The sequence below is a fragment of the Heptranchias perlo genome, chromosome 4 (genome assembly GCF_035084215.1).
Source record: "Heptranchias perlo isolate sHepPer1 chromosome 4, sHepPer1.hap1, whole genome shotgun sequence".
In the NCBI taxonomy this organism is placed as follows: domain Eukaryota; kingdom Metazoa; phylum Chordata; class Chondrichthyes; order Hexanchiformes; family Hexanchidae; genus Heptranchias; species Heptranchias perlo.
This window is the reverse complement of record NC_090328.1, coordinates 113060001-113083003: the sequence shown is the minus strand read 5'-3', so window position 1 is coordinate 113083003 and position 23003 is coordinate 113060001. Positions and strand designations below refer to the sequence as shown.

At 43.0% G+C, this 23003-nt stretch overlaps 1 protein-coding gene across 5 annotated transcripts in view; it reads left to right on the top strand.

Annotated features, from left to right (window-relative positions):
- cntln (centlein, centrosomal protein) overlaps nt 1-23003 on the top strand; it is a 366307-nt gene that overhangs the window by 211463 nt on the left and 131841 nt on the right. For all 5 annotated transcript variants that reach the window (XM_067983463.1, XM_067983465.1, XM_067983464.1 and 2 more), the window contains 3 exons: nt 1138-1223; nt 17230-17771; nt 18504-18591. In XM_067983463.1, the coding sequence (XP_067839564.1) occupies nt 1138-1223; nt 17230-17771; nt 18504-18591 (716 nt within the window). The remainder of the gene's footprint in view (nt 1-1137; nt 1224-17229; nt 17772-18503; nt 18592-23003) is intronic.

Below are 23003 nucleotides of genomic sequence, written 5' to 3'. Positions count from 1 at the left end.
AGCCTGATGAGAACGATACTGCTCACTATGTCTGTTGGCTCATTTTTGCCTGGACCTGAATGGGGCAGTCTTGGCATCGCTCAGAACTAGAACAGCCTTTGTATAGTTTGCTACCATGGCAACCTCAGTGCCACTTGTGGGAACCTTGAGCAGTGATTTTCAACTGCCGGCTACCCATTTCTCGCCTGAAAAATGGTGACCGACAGCAAAATCGGCCTGCCTGAATCAATTTTCAGCCAGGCCTTTAATTGGGGGCCGAGTAGCCTTGCTCAAAGCAGGCAAGAGGCTGTTTAAATATGCAAATTGTGGTGTGGCAGCAATGGTGGGGTGCCGGAGTTTAAATCAGCGGGGTGCTGGGGTGTGTCAGAATTGGGCATGAGTTTGTGGTTTGGTAACACTAGGGAGGGGGTTATTGAGGCGTGTTAGCACTGAGGGGTTGGGGCAAGGGTCTGACTGCACTGTCTGAGGTGTCAGGATCTGCAGGCACTGAGGGAGGGGTGTCCCAGGGTTTGTAAGTACTGGAGAAGGGTTCCTGGGATCTGAGAGACCTAGTAAGGAGGGTTCTGGGCTGCAAATATGGGCTGTAGTCGCGAGAAGGGAAAGGGGGGGTGAGATTTCGGCGAGAAGGGAAAGGGGGTGAGATAACCAAAACCCTTTTTTTTTCTTTTGTAATTTTCTGATTGTAAAAATAGTAAAACTATTGCATGTCCACATACTGCCACTGTACAGTGTGGAGTTGTTGCGAGAAACCCTTACTTTGTTTTTATGAGACTGGATTTGCTTCAGGTTTTCCATGAAAGTAATCTAGTGGAGTTTGAGACACTTTTAACATAATCTGTGCCCCTGTACTTTGACTGCAGTATGCATCGGTGAATGTCACTAAGACAGCTCACCATTTTATTCCATTCAGTTGATACGTATTTTGTCCTGTATATTTCTTTTCCTTTGAAGGCACGAAAATTTTAAGGTGGTATTTTTCTTATGGATCCATTGCCAGGTACTTTTACTGACCAAAAGAGATAACAAGAAAATGACACCAATTATTTAAAAGGGGGATCATCCTTATTTTTTTGTGAAAATGGCCGTTCTGTTTCAAAGGGGCTTCTAATGTCATTTTATTATTCATTCCAATTGCAGGGCTTCTTTTCAGACTCGTGGGAGATGAAGGAGTGAAATGCAGCACACCCAAGACACAGGAAAAGTTGGAACAGTCATTAAAGAAGGTGCAGGAAACATTGATAACATTCCTTGGAGAGATAATTATTGCAAATACGTTAAAGCATACCTGTTTTAGCTTAGTGAAGATAGTAAACTGTATTTTCCTGAGCACAGCACTGCAGGTGGTGAATATATTAGAGTTCACCCTTGACCTACGTTTTACAATTCATAGATTTCTGCTTTGTGAATATGAAAAATAGTTCTGCACCACAAAGAGATTTTTCACGTTTTACCAAGTTTTAAATCACATTCAAAACTTCTTCTGAGGCTCACATTTACTTAGAAAGCTATTTCAGAGTTTTTGTAAAATTATTGCACTGATTCTGCATTAGACTTTCAGTTTTGGAACAAATTCTGTTGCTTTTCATGTTAAGTTCTTTTGTCAAGATCTGTTGATTAGTGGTGTTTTCATCATCAGTTGATGCATTCCTGGATAACTCATCCAGTGAATCCAGGCTCCAGGTTCTGACAAACGGTCTTTTTAGGTATAGGTGCCCATGTTGGATGACTGCATTACCAACTAAGTTCCCATGACCATTTTCTCATCTTGAACGGCTGGAAAATGATTTTGGAAGAAGAATGGCATTGTTCAATCTTCTAAGCATTACACAAAATAAGAGCAAGTTTTGCATTGATTGTAGGGCACTGAAGCCAGCCTAAAAAACATTGCTTTTCCTAAGTTTTCCCAAGTTAACTTCTACCTTGGTTCACAAGGAGAAGGTTTGTTGAGTTCTCTAAATCTTGAAACCATCTCCAGCTCTCACTCCAAACTTCAGTATTGCCCTACATCAGTATAACCCCATTGCTACCTGCACAAGAGCAGATTATTGCATTGGAAGTGGTCAGAGTTCAGTATCAGCAATGGTTTTCTCTAAAGGAGCTTCAACTGAATTCTCATCCAGCGAGACCTCACTCTTTGCATTATGATTGGCGTTGGTTAATACTTCAGCAGACTCCACAGAACTAACTAAAGTCCCGTCACCAACTATTGCAGACCTAAAAATGGAGGCCATTTTAGACTTTTATGTTTTTTCCCCAACTCTTCAGCCTTGGCTGAGACTGGATAATGTTGAGTTTTGGGGTAGGTCGGAGGTTAATGAATTCCTTCCTCATTAAAGGGGGATTGAGCAACAGTAGGAATTTCTGACTCAAGAATAGTACAATTCCATGAATTCCCTGTATCAGCTGTTTAAAGCACTGGCTTTGTCTAGAATAAGAATGCCCAGAGGGGAGGAACCATTGATGTTGACCTTTGCTGGCTTATTGACTGCTTCAAATGACTTTCATTGAAGTCAGAAGTGCGATAATCAGATGTCAATGAGCCCCTGACTGCCTCAGATTTTGAGAAAGACGAGGCAGAGAATCATGTGACTCCTCATTTCTTTGGCTATATGCACAATTTGTTTGACAATTACAATGCCTGTATAACCTCTAAATAGGGTTTTTAATGTCCCTGCAAATTCTGCCTCGAGCAGGGAACACATTGGTTTGTTTTTTATTTAACAATGAGGGAGGGCTGATAAAATGTACATGGACCCCAAAGCCACAGGGGAGGTGTTTTGAAAATGATTTGCTAGGGATTCCTTGGTGATGTATCGAGTATTGGTGAATCAATGACAAATCATGTAGTTCTCACGACCTTTTCAGAAGTTCCCAGTTGCTTGCTTTCAGATAACTCTGAGCATCGACTCAATGCTACACACCCATGTTATTCAAATTACAGGTATGTTCTGAGGTATTTGAATATATCTGCTATCCCTTGGTTCCAGTCTTCTTGGCTGGTTTCTTCTTTGCTCACACTGTCACTTCTGCTGTACACTAAGAATCCATCCTCAGTCCCCTCTCATTTATCAATTAGCTTGCCTGTGCCAATGAAATCCAACCGTATCTCTCTACTACCACCACCACTGACTGATGGTGATGAACAGGTGGTCAAATAACACATCAAGTGATGGATGAGTTGAAATATCCTTCAGGTCTTTGCGAATGGAAATCCGTTTCCAGTGTTGTGCCACAGGGCTCAGTGTTGGGTCCCTTGCTGTTTGTGGTATACATTAATGATTTAGACTTGAATGTAGGGGGCATGATTCGCAAATTTGCAGACGACACAAAAATTGGCCGTGTAGTTGATAGTGAAGAGGATAGCTGGAGACTCCAGGAAGATATCAATGGGTTGGTGGAGTAGGCGGAAAAGTGGCAAATGGAGTTCAACCCAGAGAAGTGTGAGGTAATGCACTTATGGAGGGCAGACAGTAAAAGGGAATACGCAGTAAACGGGAATATATTGAGAGGGGTAGAGGAAGTGAGAGACCTTGGAGTGCATGTGCACAGGTCCCTGAAAGTGGCAGTACAGGTAGATAAGGTTGTGAAGAAGGCATACGGAATGCTGTCCGTTATTAGCCGAGGTATAGAATACAAAAGCAGGGATGTAATGATGGAACTGTATAAAACGCAGGTATGGCCACAGCTGGAGTATTGTGCGCAGTTCTGGTCACCACATTACAGGAAGGACGTAATTGCTCTGGAGAGAGTGCAGAGAAGATTTACAAGAATGTTGCTAGGGCTTGAAAATTGCAGCTACGAGGAGAGATTGGATAGGCTGGGGTTGTTTTCCTTGAAGCAGAGGAGGCTGAGGGGAGACTTGATTGAGGTGTACAAAATTATGAGGGGCTCAGATAGAGTAGACAGGAAGTACCTGTTTCCCCTAGCGGAGAGTTCAAGAACTGGAGGACACAGATTTAAGCTGATTGGCGGAAGGATTAGAGGGGACATGAGGAAAAACTTTTTTACCCAGAGGGTGGCGGGTGTATGGAATTTGCTGTCCGAATTGGTGGTAGAGGCAGGGACCCTCAACTCTTTTAAAAAGTACCTGGACCTGCACCTAAAGTGCTGCAAGCTGCAGGGCTACAGACCGGGTGGTGGAAGGTGGGATTAGAATGGGCACCTGGTTGTTCTTCGAGCCGGCGCGGACACGATGGGCCAAATGGCCCCCTTCTGTGCTGTATCTTTTCTATGGTTCTAGGTTATGGCAAAAACAAATAGGAACATCGGACCAGAAGTGGGCCCTTCGATCAGCCTCTCGAGCTTGCTCCACTGTTCAATTAGAGCATGGCTGATCTGTGCTTTTTGGTTCCTGCTAGCTGCCTACGTGCCACTCGATCCAGCTCCATCAGCCTCCTCAGTTCTGACTGAACCAGGTGTATGGAATCCCAGCGTTCTGCTTCATATCCTCAAGGACTGATTTATCAAATGATTTCCAGACTTGCTCCCTTCTTCCATTCTACTAACTTCACTTAAGTCCTGCACAGCCATCGGGGTACAGTTGTGTAGTGGTTGTGTTACTGGGCTCGTAATCCAGAGGCCTGGATTAAATAATCCAGCGACCATGAGTTCAGTTTGAGAACTTGAATTCGGTGTAAAAAAAATCTGGAAATAAAGAACTGATATAAGTAAAAGTGACCATGAAGCTGTTGGATTGTCATAAAAACCCAACTGGTTCACTAATGTCCTTTAGGGAAGGAAAGAGTGACGTACTTAAGTCTGAAACTAGAGTCTTAAACTTAAACAAAGCCAATTACATAGGTATGAGTGACGAGTTGGCTAAGGTTGATTGGGAAATTAGATTAAAAGATATGATAGTAGATAAGCAATGGCAAACATTTAAAGAAATATTTTATATTTCTAAACAAATATACATTCCATTGAGAAATAAAAACTCCACGGAAAAAGTGATCCATCGGTGGCTAACTAGTGAAGTTAAGGATAGTATTAGATTAAAAGAAGAGGCTTATAATGTTGCTAAGAAGAGTAGTAAGCCTGAGAATTGGGAGAATTTTAGAAACCAGCAAAGGATGACCAAAACATTGATAAAAAGTGAGAAAATAGAATGAGAGTAAACTAGCAAGAAATATAAAAACAGATTGTAGGAGCTTCTACAAGTATGTAAAAAGGAAGAGAGTAGCAAAAGTAAATGTTGGTCCCTTAGAGGCTGAGACAGGATAAATTATAATGGGGAATAAGGAAATGGCAGGGACATTAAACAAATATTTTGTATCTATCTTTACAGTAGAAGACACAAATAATATACCAGAAATAGCGGGGCATCAAAGATCTGATGAGAGTGAGGAACTTAAAGTAATTAATATTAGTCAAGAAAAAGTACTGGAGAAATTAATGGGACTAAAAGCCGACAAATCCCCTGGACCTGATGGCTTACATCCGAGGGTTCTAAAAGAGGTGGCTGCAGAGATAGTGGGTGCATTGGTTTTGATCTTCCAAAATTCCTTAGATTCTAGAACAGTCCCAGTGGATTGGAAGGTAGCAAATGTAACTTCAAGAAAGGAGAGAGAGAAAACAGGGAACTACAAACCAGTTAGCCTGACATCAGTCGTCGGGAAAATGCTGGAATCCATTATTAAGGACATGGTAACAGGGCACTTAGAAAATCATAATATGATTAGGCAGAGTTAACACGGTTTTATGAAAGGGAAATTGTGTTTGACAAATCTATTGGAGTTTTTTGAGGATGTAACCAGCAGGGAGATAAAGGGGAACCAGTGGATGTAGTATATTTGGATTTTCAAAAAGCATTCGATAAGGTGCCACACAAAAGGTTGTTACACAAGATAAGGGCTCATAAGGGGTTGGGGGTAATATATTAGCAAGGATAGAGGATTGGTTAACGGACAGAAAACAGAGAGTAGGAATAAACGGGTCATTTTCAGGTTGGCAGGCTGTTACTAGTGGGGTGCCTCAAGGATTGGTGCTTGGGCCTCAGCTATTTATAATCTATATTAATGACTTAGATGAAAGGACCGAGTGTAATGTATCCAAGTTTGCTGACGATACAAAGCTAGGTGGGAAAGTAAGCTGTGAGGAGGACACAAAGAGTCTGCAAAGGGATATAGACAGGTTAAGCGAGTGGGCAAGAAGATGGCAGGTAGAGTATAATGTGGGGAAATGTGAGGTTATTCACTTTGGTAGGAAGAATAGAAAAACAGAATATTTTTTAAATGGTGAGAAACCATTAAATGTTGGTGTTCAGAGGGATTTGGTGTCCTTGTATACGTAACACAGAAAGTTAACATGTAGGTGCAGCAAGCAGCTAGGAAGGTAAATGGCATGTTGGCCTTTATTGCAGGGGGGTTGGAGTACAAGAATAAGGAAGTCTTGCTGCAATTATACAGGACTTTGGTGAGACCACATCTGGAGTGCTGTGCACGGTTTTGATCTCCTTACCTTAGGAAGGATATACTTGCCTTAGAGATAGTGCAACAAAGGTTCACTAGATTGATTCCTGGGATGAGAGGGTTGTCCTATGAGGAAAGATTGAGTAGAATGGGCCTATATTCTCTGGAGTTTAGAAGAATGAGAGGTGATCTCATTGAAACATATAAGATTCTAAGAGGGCTTGACAGGGTAGATGCTGAGAGGCTGTTTCCACTGGCTGGGGAGTCTAGAACTAGGGGTCACAGTCTCAGGATATGGGGTTGGCCATTTAGGAGTGAGATGAGGAGGAATTTCTTCACTCAGAGAGTTGTGAATCTTTGGAATTCTCTACATCTGTGGATGCTCAATCATTGAAAATATTCAAGACTGAGACTGATAGATTTTTGGACTCTAAGGGAATCAAGGGATATGGGGATTGGTTGGGAAAGTGGAGTTGAGTTCGAAGATCAGTCATGACCTCATTGAATGGCGGAGCAGGCTTGAGGGGCTGTATGGCCTACTCCTGCTCCTATTTCTTTTGTTCTTATGAAACCTGCCATCCTTACCCGGTCTGGCCTATATGTGACTCCAGTCCCACACCAATGTTGACTCGTAACTGCTGTCTGAAGTGGCCCAGCAAGCCCCTCAGTTGTGTCAAACCGCTACAAAGAATAAAATGAATAAAACTGAACAGCCCCCTCAGCTGTGATCTAGGTATCAAACCGGCACCTCTAACTTCTCCAGGTCACACATCCTCATGATATATCACTGGAGGAGCATCTTCACCACACAGGTTGCAGCGGGGAAGGCCCACTGCTTCCTTCTCAGGGAAACTAGGGATGGGCAATAAATGTGGCCTTGCCAGTGACACCCACATCCAGAGAATGAATTTTTTTTAAACTTGTTTTGAGGGAATCAGTGTATTTTGGTGGCTGTTGAAAATTAAAGCGATAGTATATATGCTTTTGCCATGTGCGGATAACAGATGGCCTGCCCATTTATTTATGTGGAAACTAAACTACATTCAGAAAGTGGGAAATACCATATAGAAGGTAGGTAATCTAGCATATGCAGTTGAAGTTTTTTCACAGATTTAGTGCTTGGGTTATCAATTAATAAAATCCAGAGAACCCACTGAACACATTTTCTAAATGGTGAGGAGCTAGGAACTGTGGAGGAGCAGAGAGATTTATGGGTCTAAGTACAGAAATCACTAAAAACAAATGGACAGGTACAAAAAATAATTTAAAAGGCTAATGGAATGTTAGCCTTCATTTCAAGGGGCCTGGAATATAAAGGAGTGGAAGTTATGTTCCAGTTATGTAAAGCTCTGGTTAGACCCCATCTGGAGATACTGCGTTCAGTTCTGGGCTCCGTACCTCAGGAAGGAAATATTGGCCTTGAAGGGAATGCAGCGCAGATTCACCAGAATGATACTGAGGCTAAAAGGGTTAAATTATGAGGACACGTTGCATGAACTAGGTTTGCATTCCCTCGAGTGTAGAAGATTAAGGGGTGATCTAATTGAGGTGTTTAAGATGATTAAAGGATTTGATATGGTAGATAGAGAGAAACTATTTCCTCTGGTGGGGGAGTCCAGAACAAGGGGGCACAACCTTAAAATTAGAGCTAAGCCGTTCAGGGCTGATGTCAGAAAGCACTTCTTCACACAAATGGTAGTGGAAATCTGGAACTCTCTCCCCCAAAAAGCTGTTACGGCTCGGGGTTAATTGAAAATTTCAAAACTGAGATTGATAGATTTTTGTTAGGTGAGGGTATTAAGGGTTATGGAACCAAGGGGGTAAATGGAGTTATGATACAGATCAGCAATGATCTAATTGAATGGCAGAATAGGCTCGAGGGGCTGAATGGCCTCCTCCTGTTCCTATTTATTGACCATCTGGCTAAAAAGTAAACCCCTCGTTATCCTGATAGGACATTGGTTACAGCCTCCCAAAACTGACTTTTATTTGAGCCTACCAGTCACAGCTCAGTGGGTTCTGGTTGGGTTGCTGATTGTGATTTCTTATAGACTTAAAATTACTACCAAGACGAGGGACTGTCATAATTTTCTCCCTGCAAGTTGAATCTGGACACAATAAAACAGTATATCGGCAGAGATTGATGACAAAGTGAAAGAGAAAAGATAGAAAAATGTTGGGGAACATATAAATATTGAACTGACGTAATAGCATCCCAAAAATGAGTTGTCATGTATAAAATATGTAAACCGATAAAATATGTTAATAGTCGATCTTCTGTGTCATAAGAAAACATTTATACTTTTTCTGCTCCAGGTAAAGAAGGCAGATATTCAAATAAGCTTCAGATCTCTGAATCATCATTCTATAGAGAAACGCTTTTAGGCATTAATGATGCATCGGAGTTTTATTATTCGTGCATTTTCTTCTTTTGAATATGAATAAGGTTATGCCGAATAAAAATGTGTTATGTTCTAAATGACACATTCTTACCGTCATTATTTTAACTGCAATACATGCAGCATTTCCTGGATTTTTAAGAACAAACTTTTTATTTAGCTTTCTACCTCATTAAGTTTAAATGCAGAATCTGCATGAATAAGAATTACGTTAATAATAGTGAACATAACATCAAGGATGGAGCCTGACCATGGAATCACAACAAATGAGGACTCTCTCAAAAATACACCCATTGGATGAATAAAGTCCCTGACTAAAGGCTGAATGATATATGGTGAGGTTGCTTAGGAGGCCAAGATAACAGTGGGAATTAGAATTATCCATAGTTTTGCTCAACATGCTCTCCATGGGAGATGAGGAAATCACTCCCATTTGCTGGTTGCAGATGTTTACAAGATATAGCAGAACTCACCATGGGGGAGCAGAAATGCATGGGAGATCACCAACCCTTTTTTGAGGAGAACGGATGAACATATCTCTCCCTCTCTGTGTCCCCAGACAGCAGCTAGACAGTCTGGCAGGACTAGGATGGTCCTATATGCATACAGCATTACAACATGAGAAAAACTTATAGTCGAGAAAAGATTATTTAGCTCATCAAAGTTTGTTAATCTTGAATTCCCATAATAAAAAAAACAAAGCCTTGCATTTATATAGCCTCTTTCACAACCTCAGGACGTCCCAAAGTGCCTTACAGCCAATTAAGTACTTTTGAAATGTCGTCACTGTTACTAGGAAACGGGGCAGCCAATTTGCACACAGCAAGATCCCACTAACAGCAATGTGATGACCAGATAATCTGTTTTGGTGATGTTGGTTGAGGGATAAATATTGGCCCAGGACACTGGGGAGAACTCCCCTGCTCTTCCAATAGTGCCATGGGATCTTTTACATTTACTTCAGAGGGCATACAGGGCCTTATTAAACCGAGGCCTCGTCTGCCTTCTCAGGTGAATGTAAAAGATGGCACCTCCGACAGTGCAGCACTGGGAGTGTCAGCCTAGATTATGTGCTCAAGTCCCTGGAGTGGGATTTGAACCCACAACCTTATGACTCGGAGTTGAGAATGTTACCCACTGAGCCACAACTGACAACTATTTATAATATATACTCATTGATAATGTCTTTGACTCTAGTACTGAGGGTAGCAAGGGCACAAAATGTACTCTGGGTGGGGGACTTCAATGTTCATCACCAAGAGTGGCTCGGTAGCACCACTACTGACCGAGCTGGCCGAGTCCTGAAGGACATAGCTGCTAGACTGGGCCTGCGGCAGGTGGTGAGCGAACCAACACGAGGGAAAAACTTACTTGACCTCGTCCTCACCAATCTACCTGTCGCAGATGCATCTGTCCATGACAGTATTGGTAGGAGTGACCACCGCACAGTCCTTGTAGAGATGAAGTCCCGTCTTCGCACTGAGGACACCATCCAACGTGTTGTGTGGCACTACCACCGTGCTAAATGGGATAGATTCAGAACAGATCTAGCAGCACAAAACTGGGCATCCATGAGGCGCTGTGGGCCATCAGCAGCAGCAGAATTGTATTCCACCACAATCTGTAACCTCATGGCCCGGCATATTCCTCACTCTACCATTACCAACAAGCCAGGGGATCAACCCTGGTTCAATGAGGAGTGTAGAAGAGCATGCCAGGAGCAGCACCAGGCGTACCTAAAAATGAGGTGCCAACCTGGTGAAGCTACAACTCAGGACTACATGCATGCTAAACAGCGGAAGCAACATGCTATAGACAGAGCTAAGCGATTCCACAACCAACGGATCAGATCAAAACTCTGCAGTCCTGCCACATCCAGTCGTGAATGGTGGTGGACAATTAAACAACTAACGGGAGGAGGAGGCTCTGCAAACATCCCCATTCTCAATGATGGCGGAGTCCAGCACGTGAGTGCAAAAGACAAGGCTGAAGCGTTTGCAACCATCTTCAGCCAGAAGTGCCGAGTGGATGATCCATCTCGGCCTCCTCCCGATATCCCCACCATCACAGAAGCCAGTCTTCGGCCAATTCGATTCACTCCACGTGATATCAAGAAACGGCTGAGTGCACTGGATACAGCAAAGGCTATGGGCCCCGACAACATCCCAGCTGTAGTGCTGAAGACTTGTGCTCCAGAACTAGCTGCGCCTCTAGCCAAGCTGTTCCAGTACAGCTACAACATTGGCATCTACCCGACAATGTGGAAAATTGCCCAGGTATGTCCGGTCCACAAAAAGCAGGACAAATCCAATCCGGCCAATTACCGCCCCATCAGTCTACTCTCAATCATCAGCAAAGTGATGGAAGGTGTTGTCGACAGTGCTATCAAGCGGCACTTACTCACCAATAACCTGCTCACCGATGCTCAGTTTGGGTTCCGCCAGGACCACTCAGCTCCAGACCTCATTACAGCCTTGGTCCATACATGGATAAAAGAGCTGAATTCCAGAGGTGAGGTGAGAGTGACTGCCCTTGACATCAAGGCAGCATTTGACCGAGTGTGGCACCAAGGAGCCCTAGTAAAATTAATGTCAATGAGAATCAGGGGGAAAACTCTCCAGTGGCTGGAGTCATACCTAGCACAAAGGAAGATGGTAGTGGTTGTTGGAGGCCAATTATCTCAGCCCCAGGGCATTGCTGCAGGAGTTCCTCAGGGCAGTGTCCTCGGCCCAACCATCTTCAGCTGCTTCATCAATGACCTTCCCTCCATCATAAGGTCAGAAATGGGGATGTTCGCTGATGACTGCACAGTGTTCAGTTCCATTCGCAACCCCTCAGATAATGAAGCAGTCCGAGCCCGCATGCAGCAAGACCTGGACAACATCCAGGCTTGGGCTCATAAGTGGCAAGTAACATTCGCGCCAGATAAGTGCCAGGCAATGACCATCTCCAACAAGAGAGAGTCTAACCACCTCCCCTTGACATTCAACGGCATTACCATCGCCGAATCCCCCACCATCAACATCCTGGGGGTCACCATTGACCAGAAACTGAACCGGACCAGCCATATAAATACTGTGGCTACGAGAGCAGGTCAGAGGCTGGGTATTCTGCGGCGAGTGACTCACCTCCTGACTCCCCAAAGCCTTTCCACTATCTACAAGGCACAAGTCAGGAGTGTGATGGAATACTCTCCACTTGCCTGGATGAGTGCAGCTCCAACAACACTCAAGAAGCTCGACACCATCCAAGATAAAGCAGCCCACTTGATTGGCACCCCATCCACCACCCTAAACATTCACTCCCTTCACCACCGGCGCACTGTGACTGCAGTGTGCACCATCCACAGGATGCACTGCAGCAACTCGCCAAGGCTTCTTCGACAGCACCTCCCAAACCCGCGACCTCTACCACCTAGAAGGACAAGAGCAGCAGGCGCATGGGAACAACACCACCTGAACGTTCCCCTCCAAGTCACACACCATCCCGACTTGGAAATATATCGCCGTTCCTTCATCGTCGCTGGGTCAAAATCCTGGAACTCCCTTCCTAACAGCACTGTGGGAGAACCGTCAGCACACGGACTGCAGCGGTTCAAGAAGGCGGCTCACCACCACCTTCTCGAGGGCAATTAGGGATGGGCAATAAATGCCGGCCTCGCCAGCGACTCCCACATCCCATGAACGAATAAAAAAAAACATTACTTGGTAGATTATTCCAATATCTCTTTAAACAATTATTACTCAGATTTATTTTAAATTTAATTTGCGCCACTTTTAAATTTTTTTATTATAGTCATCGGCTTGCCTTGAAGTAATGTTCTGGGTTCTGCACCATTTAATACTTCTTTATATCTAATAGTGAGGTCCCCTCTTTTTATTTGGACCATAGAACTTAACTTTCTCCTTTCTCATAGCTCATCCTCGTTACTCTTGGGATCACCCTTGTTGCTCTCCTCTGCACCTTCCCCAGTGCATGTATGCCCCTTTTGAAGTGTACTGACCAGACTATACATTGTACTCCCAAGTGTGGTTTGCTCTGGGCCTGATCTTTGCCTGCTAGGAGTGGATATTGGGAATTTGGATTTGGGGGTCAGCCACCTCTGCTGAATGTTCCATCTGTTAATTTTAAAATTCGTAAAGTTTACTCATGTAGATGTCGCCTCATAACCTTGGTAGACTTGTACAGTTCCAATTCTGTATCCCAATATTCTCTACTTTTTTGATTGCATCTCCACAGTTATCGATTTTTAAGGTCCCTTCTCTCTATTAATCCAGTTCCCTACGGTATATTCCCATGTCATTCATTTTTTTTACCCAATATGTAATGGTTTACATTTGTCAGTATTAAATTTTATTTGTAATTTGTCTGCCTAATTGCATAACAATCCCCTTGCCTCCCAGGAAGGGGGCTGGAGACATTTGTCCTAATGAAAATGCATAGGGCTAGATTTTGACAGCGTCAGTGGACGGCCCAGACCATTATGAGGTCCGGGTCTTGTTATTAGCAGGCTACAGGCGGGAATGTGGCCGTCCATTTGCAAGCTTGACTGATAGTTGCATCAGGTGGGCCTCAGGCACCCAAGGAGCGGGTGATTTAAAAAATACAATGGTCTCCAGTTTCCCAGTGTAAATGGGCGGGTGGAAGTATATCTAAAGAGAATTAACATATATTTTAGGGCTATAAGGAGTGTGCCTGATTAGCCCCATCTCTGGGACCAGTTTGAGTATATGAATAGCTAAAACAATCTGTTATTCACTGATTGCAATATTAGGAACTGTTTACAATAAAACCGTTCAAAAACTAATGAAACGTTTGGGCTCAGAATTTCCACAGTGGTTGCCCCGATTTCCCACCAATGGATTGGTGGAATCCATAAAGAAATGACGTCAGCTGCCATTTTCAGCAGTTTATGTCATCTCTCCGGGGATTCAGCTGAATTTATGGTAAGAAATCTGGAACCCCACAGAAATTCAAGGCTTTTATTTGAAAAACTTAGCCCATGTTTGTCAAGCATGAAGATAAATGGCTTAAATGTAGTCAACTGAGTATGTTGAATGGTCTTGTTTATAGTGTGTGCTGTTACTTTATCATAAGTTGGGGAATCCTGTATACGGCATGATTCTAAATGAAATAAATATTGATTAAAAGTTAGCCTGATCTTATGAGAAAAGTCTAATTTATAAAAGAGGACTGTTGATTAGATTTAAGTAAGCAAGAAAGGACATTGCCTTTTTAAAGTTGAGAATTGCAATTTGAATAATTCAGTGAGCAAAAATTGTTTTTGTAATGCATTTTGTTTTTAAGACATGGGGGTAGAAAATCGGGCGGTTTCTATAACGAGCAGTGCAACAAGTTGAAAATCTGCCTCGCAATCAATATTTTAAAAAAATTCCCTAGAAGTATTTTAAAAGTACATTTGCGTTTGACTGATTTTAGTATCATGGGTTTTGTGATCTTTCCCATTCTGAATCATGGAGCCTGGAACCTGTGTTGCAAGATTGCTTCATATTTCACACAAGTATATTTACAGTCTTGAATTGAAAAATTAAAACCATTTATAAACACTAATGTGATTTTCAACCAGTGAACCATTTAAATAATTTTAAAACTGGTTGTATGTGCCCTCTCGGCAGAGCAGCTTTAAGATCAAATTCAAATTCACATATATTAAGTATCCTTCGTGATTAGCTATAGAAGTACCAGGGGTAATCCAAAGGTTCCTTTTTGTAAGATGTGTGTTAATATCTAAGAACAGTTATATTTTATTTTGCACTCCCTTCTTCCAGAATTACAGTATGAATTCCAAATGTACCCTAAAGATGCTAGTGATATCTGTGTGGGGGAGCTGGGAGCTGTTGGTGGTTCTTTGTGAATTGTGTATTAACTTGTAGGGAGTAATTTAGAGGGAGATGATGCTGTTGTGTGTAGTTGTAACAAGTGCCATATGGTCAGGTAATGAAAGCTGTCATCACGTTATTACAGAATGACAAACATCATGTTAAATATAATAATGTACAGCACAGGAATGCTCATATTCATTTGTCTTCAGGAGGAATGAGTAAGTGAAATAATTTGTGCACTATGGTCCAGGGATGTCACAGGAATTATTTCATTCCATCATCTCCAATATCGAAGAACAAGTGTAATTTTCTGAAGGGTTGCATGTTTTATTTCCAGAGGGCAGATAAAACCAAAAAAGACAGGAAAAATTGCCTCAGGTAAGAACCCTGTAGGCATTTTGTATGTATTTCTAACTTGTCTTAAAAAGAGACAATAATATGATAAAATGTAGAGTTGGCCAAAACTGTCAGTGCTGCATTGTACAGTCAGACATTAATATTGGATGTATTATATTGCTGCGCTTCCATCTCACATGAAAATGTCTAATAGACTGGGGCTTGAAATGTATTAGCACCTTTTGCTTTGTATTCTTTAGTGTAATAGGCTGTTAAAAGTTGACAGCAGCAGTGAGTAGTATTACAGACGATAGCCTTTATTGTACAAGTCATTTAAGATGAGGGATCAGTCAGAATATATTCTTCTTCATTTTTTAAGTGCTTAAATTTAATTCTGTATGCACCCTGCAGCAAAGCATTTCTCAACATGTTACATGCTCGCAAGATATCGCTGTATTCTCATTCAGGAAATTTATTTTTAAAATGAGATTTCCACTGATTACTGTTAAAATGTTTCAACATCTAGCTTTCATGGTTTTCTTTTCATTCAAGATTGGTGAAATTTCAGATCTGTTTAAAACCAAATTGCCCTTTTAGTCCATTATAGGTTAAATTTGTTGGGTGGGTATATTCTAATGTTTTACAATATAAGGTCCGGTCATAGATCAAAAAGTGTTATGGTTAATGAAATAATGTGGCAATAATTCCACAAAAATAGACGATCCCTTTGAAGGACAGTTAGGAATGTCGCCCTTCGAATGATTGATTTATTTGAGGGTTTGTTGCACTGCAGGTTTCTCCCTCTTTAACTGCTCTCCTCCCTTCTTGCGAGCCTCAAGCCTCCTCCATGTTTACAGGGCTCCACCTGCAACAGTTGTTTAGCCAGTTTCCAGGATTGCATCACAGTGGTGTATCCTCGACTCTTCCCTTCAATTTGCCCACCCCTCTTGGTGTCTACTAAGTACCTCCCACTGTGGCACAGCTGAGATTGGGAACTTAATAGAGTGAGAAGTTCAGCTTGTGTTCCACCACTTAATTAGCTATGTGATCGTGCTCCAGTGCACATGCGGCCCATTGTAGCAATTTAATTATTAAAATAGCATATTCATTTATTTGTAACATATACATGTTAGTGAAACTGCAGCCCCGATTTTCACCCAACCCGCCCGGCGAGAACAGGGTGAGTGAGCAGTTTAAAATCGGGGGAATTCGTCACTGCCCTGTTTTCGCCGTGAATTGACGATTTTTACAGACTGATGAATACATTTAAATCAGGGTTGCATGATGTCATTGAGACCCTGATGCTATTTTAATTGAGCCAGATGACAGTCCCGCCCAGCATCCAACCCACTCAGTAATACCTCGCAAGATTGGCCTCACAAACTGACAGCATTCATTTGAATTAATAGGATCTCTGTGCTTTTCTGATTACTGCATTGCTATGGCATTTCAAAGCTTGGACATTGCTTCTTTATGACTTGTTTGCCTTACTCACCCTGACTAAGCATTTTCAGCTTATCATGGGTGCCATCTTTGCGTCTTTATTCTGGATGGACAAACAGTTGAAGGAAGAGCAGCCTCAGTGACCAGGATAAGCAGCAGCTGGGCCTGCTAGAGCGCAGCAGGTGAGGGAGCTGCTTTAGGAAGGCTTTACCCAGCCCACAGTGTCTATAGGCCAAGAGTCACTTACCTGGGCGTCTCAGATGAGCAGTGTGTCAGGAGGCTGGGCTTCACCAGGCAGGCTGTTACACACCGTTGCAGCCTCTTGCAGCAGTCCCTGCTGGACCAGGGGACCAGGCTTTGCCAGTGGCTGTCAAAGTCACCACTGCCCTGAACCTTTTTCACCTCAGGCTCCATCCAGGCTGCTCCAGGAGACATCGCACACATCTCCCAGTCTGCGATGCACTGCTGCATTAAGCAGGTCACAAATGCCCTCTTAACCAGAGCCAATCAATGCATTACTTTCCCAATGGACACCAACAGCCAGAATGAGAGAGCTCTGTGATTTGCAGCAGTAGCTGTTTTATTTTCATTTCCCTGGCCTAGAGGCACTGAAACCAATTCTATCACCCCTTTTGCCTCCCTTGATGAAATCAGTTAACTCAGCACAGACAGGAAATCAGGCCTGAGAATTTATGGCCTGTGCGGCTCAGTTAGACACAGCACAAGCCAATGGGGGGAGTGTGGGAGGGGAGCAACTTAACTTTTAAAGCTAATCTTAAAGTAATTGATTTGCTTTTTCAGATCAACCATTTGGAAAAGAAGCTCAAAACTATACAGAGAGAAGCCAAAGACCTGAGAGAAACAAACGAGGCATTGACCCAGGCCAAAAATTCATTGAAAACAGCCTACAGCAAACTTCAGACTGAATTTGACAACCGAGCTATCGAAGTAGGAGAACTGATGAAGGCAAATCAACAAATTAAGAGAGAAAAAAATGAGCTGAATGTGATTATAGACGGATTGAAAACAGAAGCTTCCTCTGTAAAGAGGCAAATGGCAGACACAGTAAAGTTGAGAAATGAAAATGAGGAGTTATTGCAGCAGATGCAGGAGCTGCAGGAAGTGCTGGAGTCGAAGACTGTTGCCGCCAAAGTCAGAAATATAAAGGGAGTGAGCAATGGCAACTGTGCATGTAAAACAGTACGCTACAATCCCAGAGCAAAAAGGAGAAAAACCAATTCCATGAAACGATACCAGAGTTCTCTCAACCGATCCATCAAGGAGATGAGCAGTGTTTTCGAGCACTTCAGTAAGGATGGGTGGGAGGATGTTACTGAGGCCAGGTACGGTACTCATTAACTTGGTCCTGCAGATGGGACAGTGTGGATATGCAAACTGTAAGCAAATGGAGATTGGATTTCATATTCTGTCGATTTCATATTCAGGGGAAAAAAAAATCCTGTCAGATTTTTGAATAGTCATGGGATGTCTTGCTTCGAGCTTATTGACTGAAATTTGCATGTGAAATTAGCTACAACTGCATGAAGTTTTGAATTAATGCCAGGAAATCCAGAATAAGGCAATGCATGATTTCTTTCAGTGATGCCATTTTCATGCAGTCATGAGGCTTGAAATTGACAGTTTGGCAGGTTGATTTAATTTGCTGGCCCTTTGCATATTCACCACTGACAGCTAAGGATTCCCAGGCAACCCTGCTAAGTCAGTTTAGTTATCTTGTGACATGTCGATCCAGGAGGAGAAACCAATTTTTTTCCTCTTAATTTAGTTAGATAAATTTTGAATGACCTATTTTAGCTCGCTACCAGATGCTTACAAGCTGTTTAACATCCTTTAAATTAAGAACCATCCACACTAATTATTTCATGTATGTTTTATGCACAGTCATTGAACTAATGTTAATTGAATGATGGTTGAAAATGAGGTGTTCTGTTATTAATTTTCATTCAGGGGGTATTTACAGTTGTATTTTTCTGCATTGAGATTGAAACTCCTGACTGTTGTAAAGCTTTGTTCTTTCAATAAAAACACACTTTCCCACTGTATTTCCATCCTAGTGACTCCGAGGAGACTGCTGCTGAGAGTTTGGGAGAATTGATAGTGAAGACTGCTCAGCAAAGAACTCCACCAGCAAAAAGAAATACGGTAAGTTGGAAATCTTGTGAGGAAGACAAAAAGCTGAATTTACAGTCAGCAATCCATGTTTGTCAAAATCTGGCTACAGCCCCTAAAGGGGCAACTTCTTAAATCTGTAGGTGGCATACTGAGTAAAATCAGTGATTTGTTTTACAGTGTACACATTAGAGAAATGAACAAAAAATACATTTTCTTTTGCATATGCGAGCCTTACAGTAAATTCCAAGACGTTTTAAAACAATATACTTGAAGTAAATAGTGTGGACGTTTTATATAACTCAAAGGTCTGTATTGAAACCAAAATATTAATCATGTTATGCAGAGAGTTTTATTTAAAAACTTATAATTGTTTTTATATAATAGTCTGGGTAGTCTGCAGCCATATATCTATGAATGCAAATTGGAGAATTAGCTTATGACTTCCATTAAAGTCTGTGTAATGTTTAATATTCTCAACCTTTTCTCATTGGATATCTTAGTTAAGACAATAATAATGTTGATCTTTTTTTGTGTTGAACATTTTGTAATCCTGGTTATGATAAATGGTAGATGGCTACCATTATAATGGTACAGTACTTCTGTGCTTGGCAATTAATGACAGTATGATTAGTTTTGCAACAGGTAATGCTGAATGCTTAGGTTAATGTGAAATACATTCGCTGCTTTCAAGAATATGGTAATCCAGTATTCTGGACTACTTAACTTTCATTTCTGAAATTATTTGTTCTTCATATCGTATGTGCTTTGGATATGTTAGCCAAAAATTAACGTCCATAATACAACAATCTAATTTTCTTGTACTTTAAAAGGCTTCGCTATTTATCCATCTTCATGTTGCATTTGTAGTAGTCGTTTTGTTATTTTGATGCAGAGCAAGTGTTGTCTTAATCAGTACCATGTGCATTTTTGTGTATACAATTAAATATTCTTTGCCAGTTTTGACTATATTGAGCTGCATAGAGTCTACAGCACAAAAACAGGCCATTTGGCCCAACGGATCTGTGCCGGTGTTTATGCTCCACATGAGCCTCCTCCCTCCCTACTTCGTCTAACCCTATCAGGAGACCCTTCTATTCCTTTCTCCCTCATGTGCTTATCCAGCTTCCTCTTAAATGCATCTATGCTATTTGCCTCAACTACTCCTTGTGGTAGAGACTTCCACATTCTTACCACTCTTTGGGTAAAGAAGTTTCTCCTGAATTCCCTATTGGATTTATTAGTGACTATTTTATATTTATGATCTCTAGTTTTGGTCTCCCCCACAAGTGGAAACATTTTCTCTACATCTACCCTATCAAACCTTTTCATTATCTCAAAGACCTCTATCAGGTCACCCCTCAGCCTTCTCTTTTCCAGGGAAAAGAGCCCCAGCCTGTTCAGCCTTTCCTGATAAGTATATCCTCTCAGTTCTGGTATCATCCTTGTGAATCTTCTTTGTACCATCTCCAATATCTCAATATCCTTTTTATAACATGGAGACCAGAACTGTGCACAATACTCCAAGTGTGGTCTAACCTAGGTTCTATACAAGTTTAACATAACTTCTTCGCTTTTCAATTCTATCCCTCTAGAAATGAACCCTAGTATTTGATTGGCCTTTTTTTTAATGGCCTTATTAACCCGCATAGCTACTTTTAGTGATTTGTGTATCTTTACCTCAAGATCTCTTTGCTCCTCTATCCCATTTAGACCCTTATTCTCCAAGTAGTATGTGGCCCCCTTATTCTTCCTACCAAAAAGCACCACCTCACACTTAGCTACATTGAAATTCATTTGCCAATTACACGCCCATTCTGCAAGTTTTTTTTAATTCATTCTGGGGATGTGGGCGTCGCTGGCAAGGCCGGCATTTATTGCCCTTGAGAAGGTGGTGGTGAGCCGCCGCCTTGAACCGCTGCAATCCGTGTGATGAAGGTTCTCCCACAGTGCTGTTAGGTAGGGAGTTCCAGGATTTTGACACGGCGATATATTTCCAAGTCGGGATGGTGTATGACTTGGAGGGGAAAGTGCAAGTGGTGTTGTTCCCATGCACCTGCTGCCCTTGTCCTTCTCGGTGGTAGAGGTCACAGGTTTGGGAGGTGTTGCTGAAGTAACCTTGGCGAGTTGCTACAGTGCATCTTGTAGATGGTACACACTGCAGCCACGGTGCACCAGTCCTAGATGGTATTGAGCTTCTTGAGTGTTGTTGGAGCTGCACTCATCCGGGCAAGTGGAGAGTATTCCATCGCACTCCTGACTTGTGCCTTGTAGATGGTGGAAAAGCTTTGTGGAGTCAGGAGGTGAATCACTCGTCACAGAATACCCAGCCTCAGTCCTGCTCTTGTAGCCACAGTATTTATGTGGCTGGTCCAGTTAAGTTTCTGGTCAATGGTGACCCCCAGGATGTTGATTGTGGGGGATTTGGCGATGGTAATGCCATTGAATGTCAAGGGGAGGTGGTTAGACACTCTCTTGTTGGAGATGGTCATTGCCTGACACTTGTGTGGCGCGAATGTTGCTTGCCACTTATCAGCCCAAGCCTGGATGTTGTCCAGGTCTTGCTGCATGCGGGCACGGACTGCTTCATTATCTGAGGGGTTGTGAATGGAACTGAACTCTGTGCAATCATCAGCGAACATCCCCATTTCTGACCTTATGATGGAGGGAAGGTCATTGATGAAGCAGCTGAAGATGATTGGGCCTAGGACACTGCCCTGAGGAACTCCTGCAGCAATGTCCTTGGGCTGAGATGATTGACCTCCAACAACCACTTTGTGGTCACAATCTTCCTTTTTGCTAGGTATGACTCCAGCCACCGAAGAGTTTTCCCCCTGATTCTCATTGACATTAATTTTACTAGGGCTCCTTGGTGCCACACTCGGTCAAATGCTGCCTTGATGTCAAGGGCAGTCATTCTCACCTCACCTCTGGAATTCAGCTCTTTTGTCCATGTTTGGACCAAGACTGTCATGAGGTCTGGAGCCGAGTGGTCCTGGCGGAATTCAAACTGAGCATCGGTAAGCAGGTTATTGGTTAGTAAGTGCTGCTTGATAGCACTGTCGAGGACACCTTCCATCACTTTGCTGATGATCGAGAGTAGACTGATGGGGCGGTAATTGGCCGGATTGGATTTGTCCTGCTTTTTGTGGACAGGACATACCTGGGCAATTTTCCACATTGTCCGGGAGATGCCAGTGTTGTAGCTGTACTGGAACAGTTTGGCTAAAGGCATGGCTAGTTCAGGAGCACAAGTCTTTAGCATTACAGCGGGGATGTTGTCGGGGCCCGTAGCCTTTGTTGTATTCCAGTGCACTTAGCCGTTTCTTGATATCACGTGGAGTGAATCGAATTGGCTGAAAACTGGCTTCTGTGATGGTGGGGATATCGGGAGGCGGCTGAGATGGATCATCCACTTGGCACTTCTGGCTGAAGATGGTTGCAAACGCTTCAGCCTTGTCTTTTGTACTCACGTGCTGGACTCCGCCATCATTGAGGATGGGGATGTTTACAGAGCCTCCTCTTCCAGTTAGTTGTTTAATTGTCCACCACCATTCATGACTGGATGTGGCAGGACTGCAGAGCTTTGATCTGATCCGTTGGTTATGGAATCGCTTCGCTCTGTCTGTAGCATGTTCTTCCGCGTGCATGTAGTCCTGTGTTGTAGTTTCACCAGGTTGTCACATCATTTTTAGGTATGCCTGGTGCTGCTCCTGGCATGCTCTTCTACACTCCTCATTGAACCAGGGTTGATCCTCTGGCTTGTTGGTTATGGTAGAGTGAGTAATATGCCGGGCCATGAGGTTACAGATTGTGCTGGAATACAATTCTGCTGCTGCTGATGGCCCACAGCGCCTCATGGATGCCCAGATTTGAGCTGCGAGATCTGTTCTGAATCTATCCCATTTAGCATGGTGGTAGTGATACACAACACGTTGGATGGTGTCCTCAGTGTGAAGACGGGACTTCGTCTCCACAAGGACTGTGCGGTGGTCACTCATATCAATACTGTCACGGACAGATGGATCTGCGATAGGTAGATTGGTGAAGACGAGGTCAAGTAGGTTTTTCCCTCGTGTTGGTTCGCTCACCACCTGCCACAGGCCCAGTCTGGCAGCTATGTCCTTCAGGACTCGGCCAGCTCGGTCAGTAGTGGTGCTACCGGGCCACTCCTGGTGATGAACATTGAAGTCCCCCCACCAGAGTGCATTCTGTGCCCTTGCTACCCTCAGTGCTTCCTCCAAGTGGTGCTCAATATGGAGGAGGGCTGATTCATCAGCTGAGGGAGGGCGGTAGGTGGTAATCAGCAGGAGGTTTCCTTGCCCATGTTTGATCTGATGCCATGAGATTTCATGGGGTCCCGATTCAATGTTGAGGACTCCCAGGGCCACTCTCTCCTGACTGTACATCACTGTACCACCACCTCTGGTGGGTCTGTCCTGTCG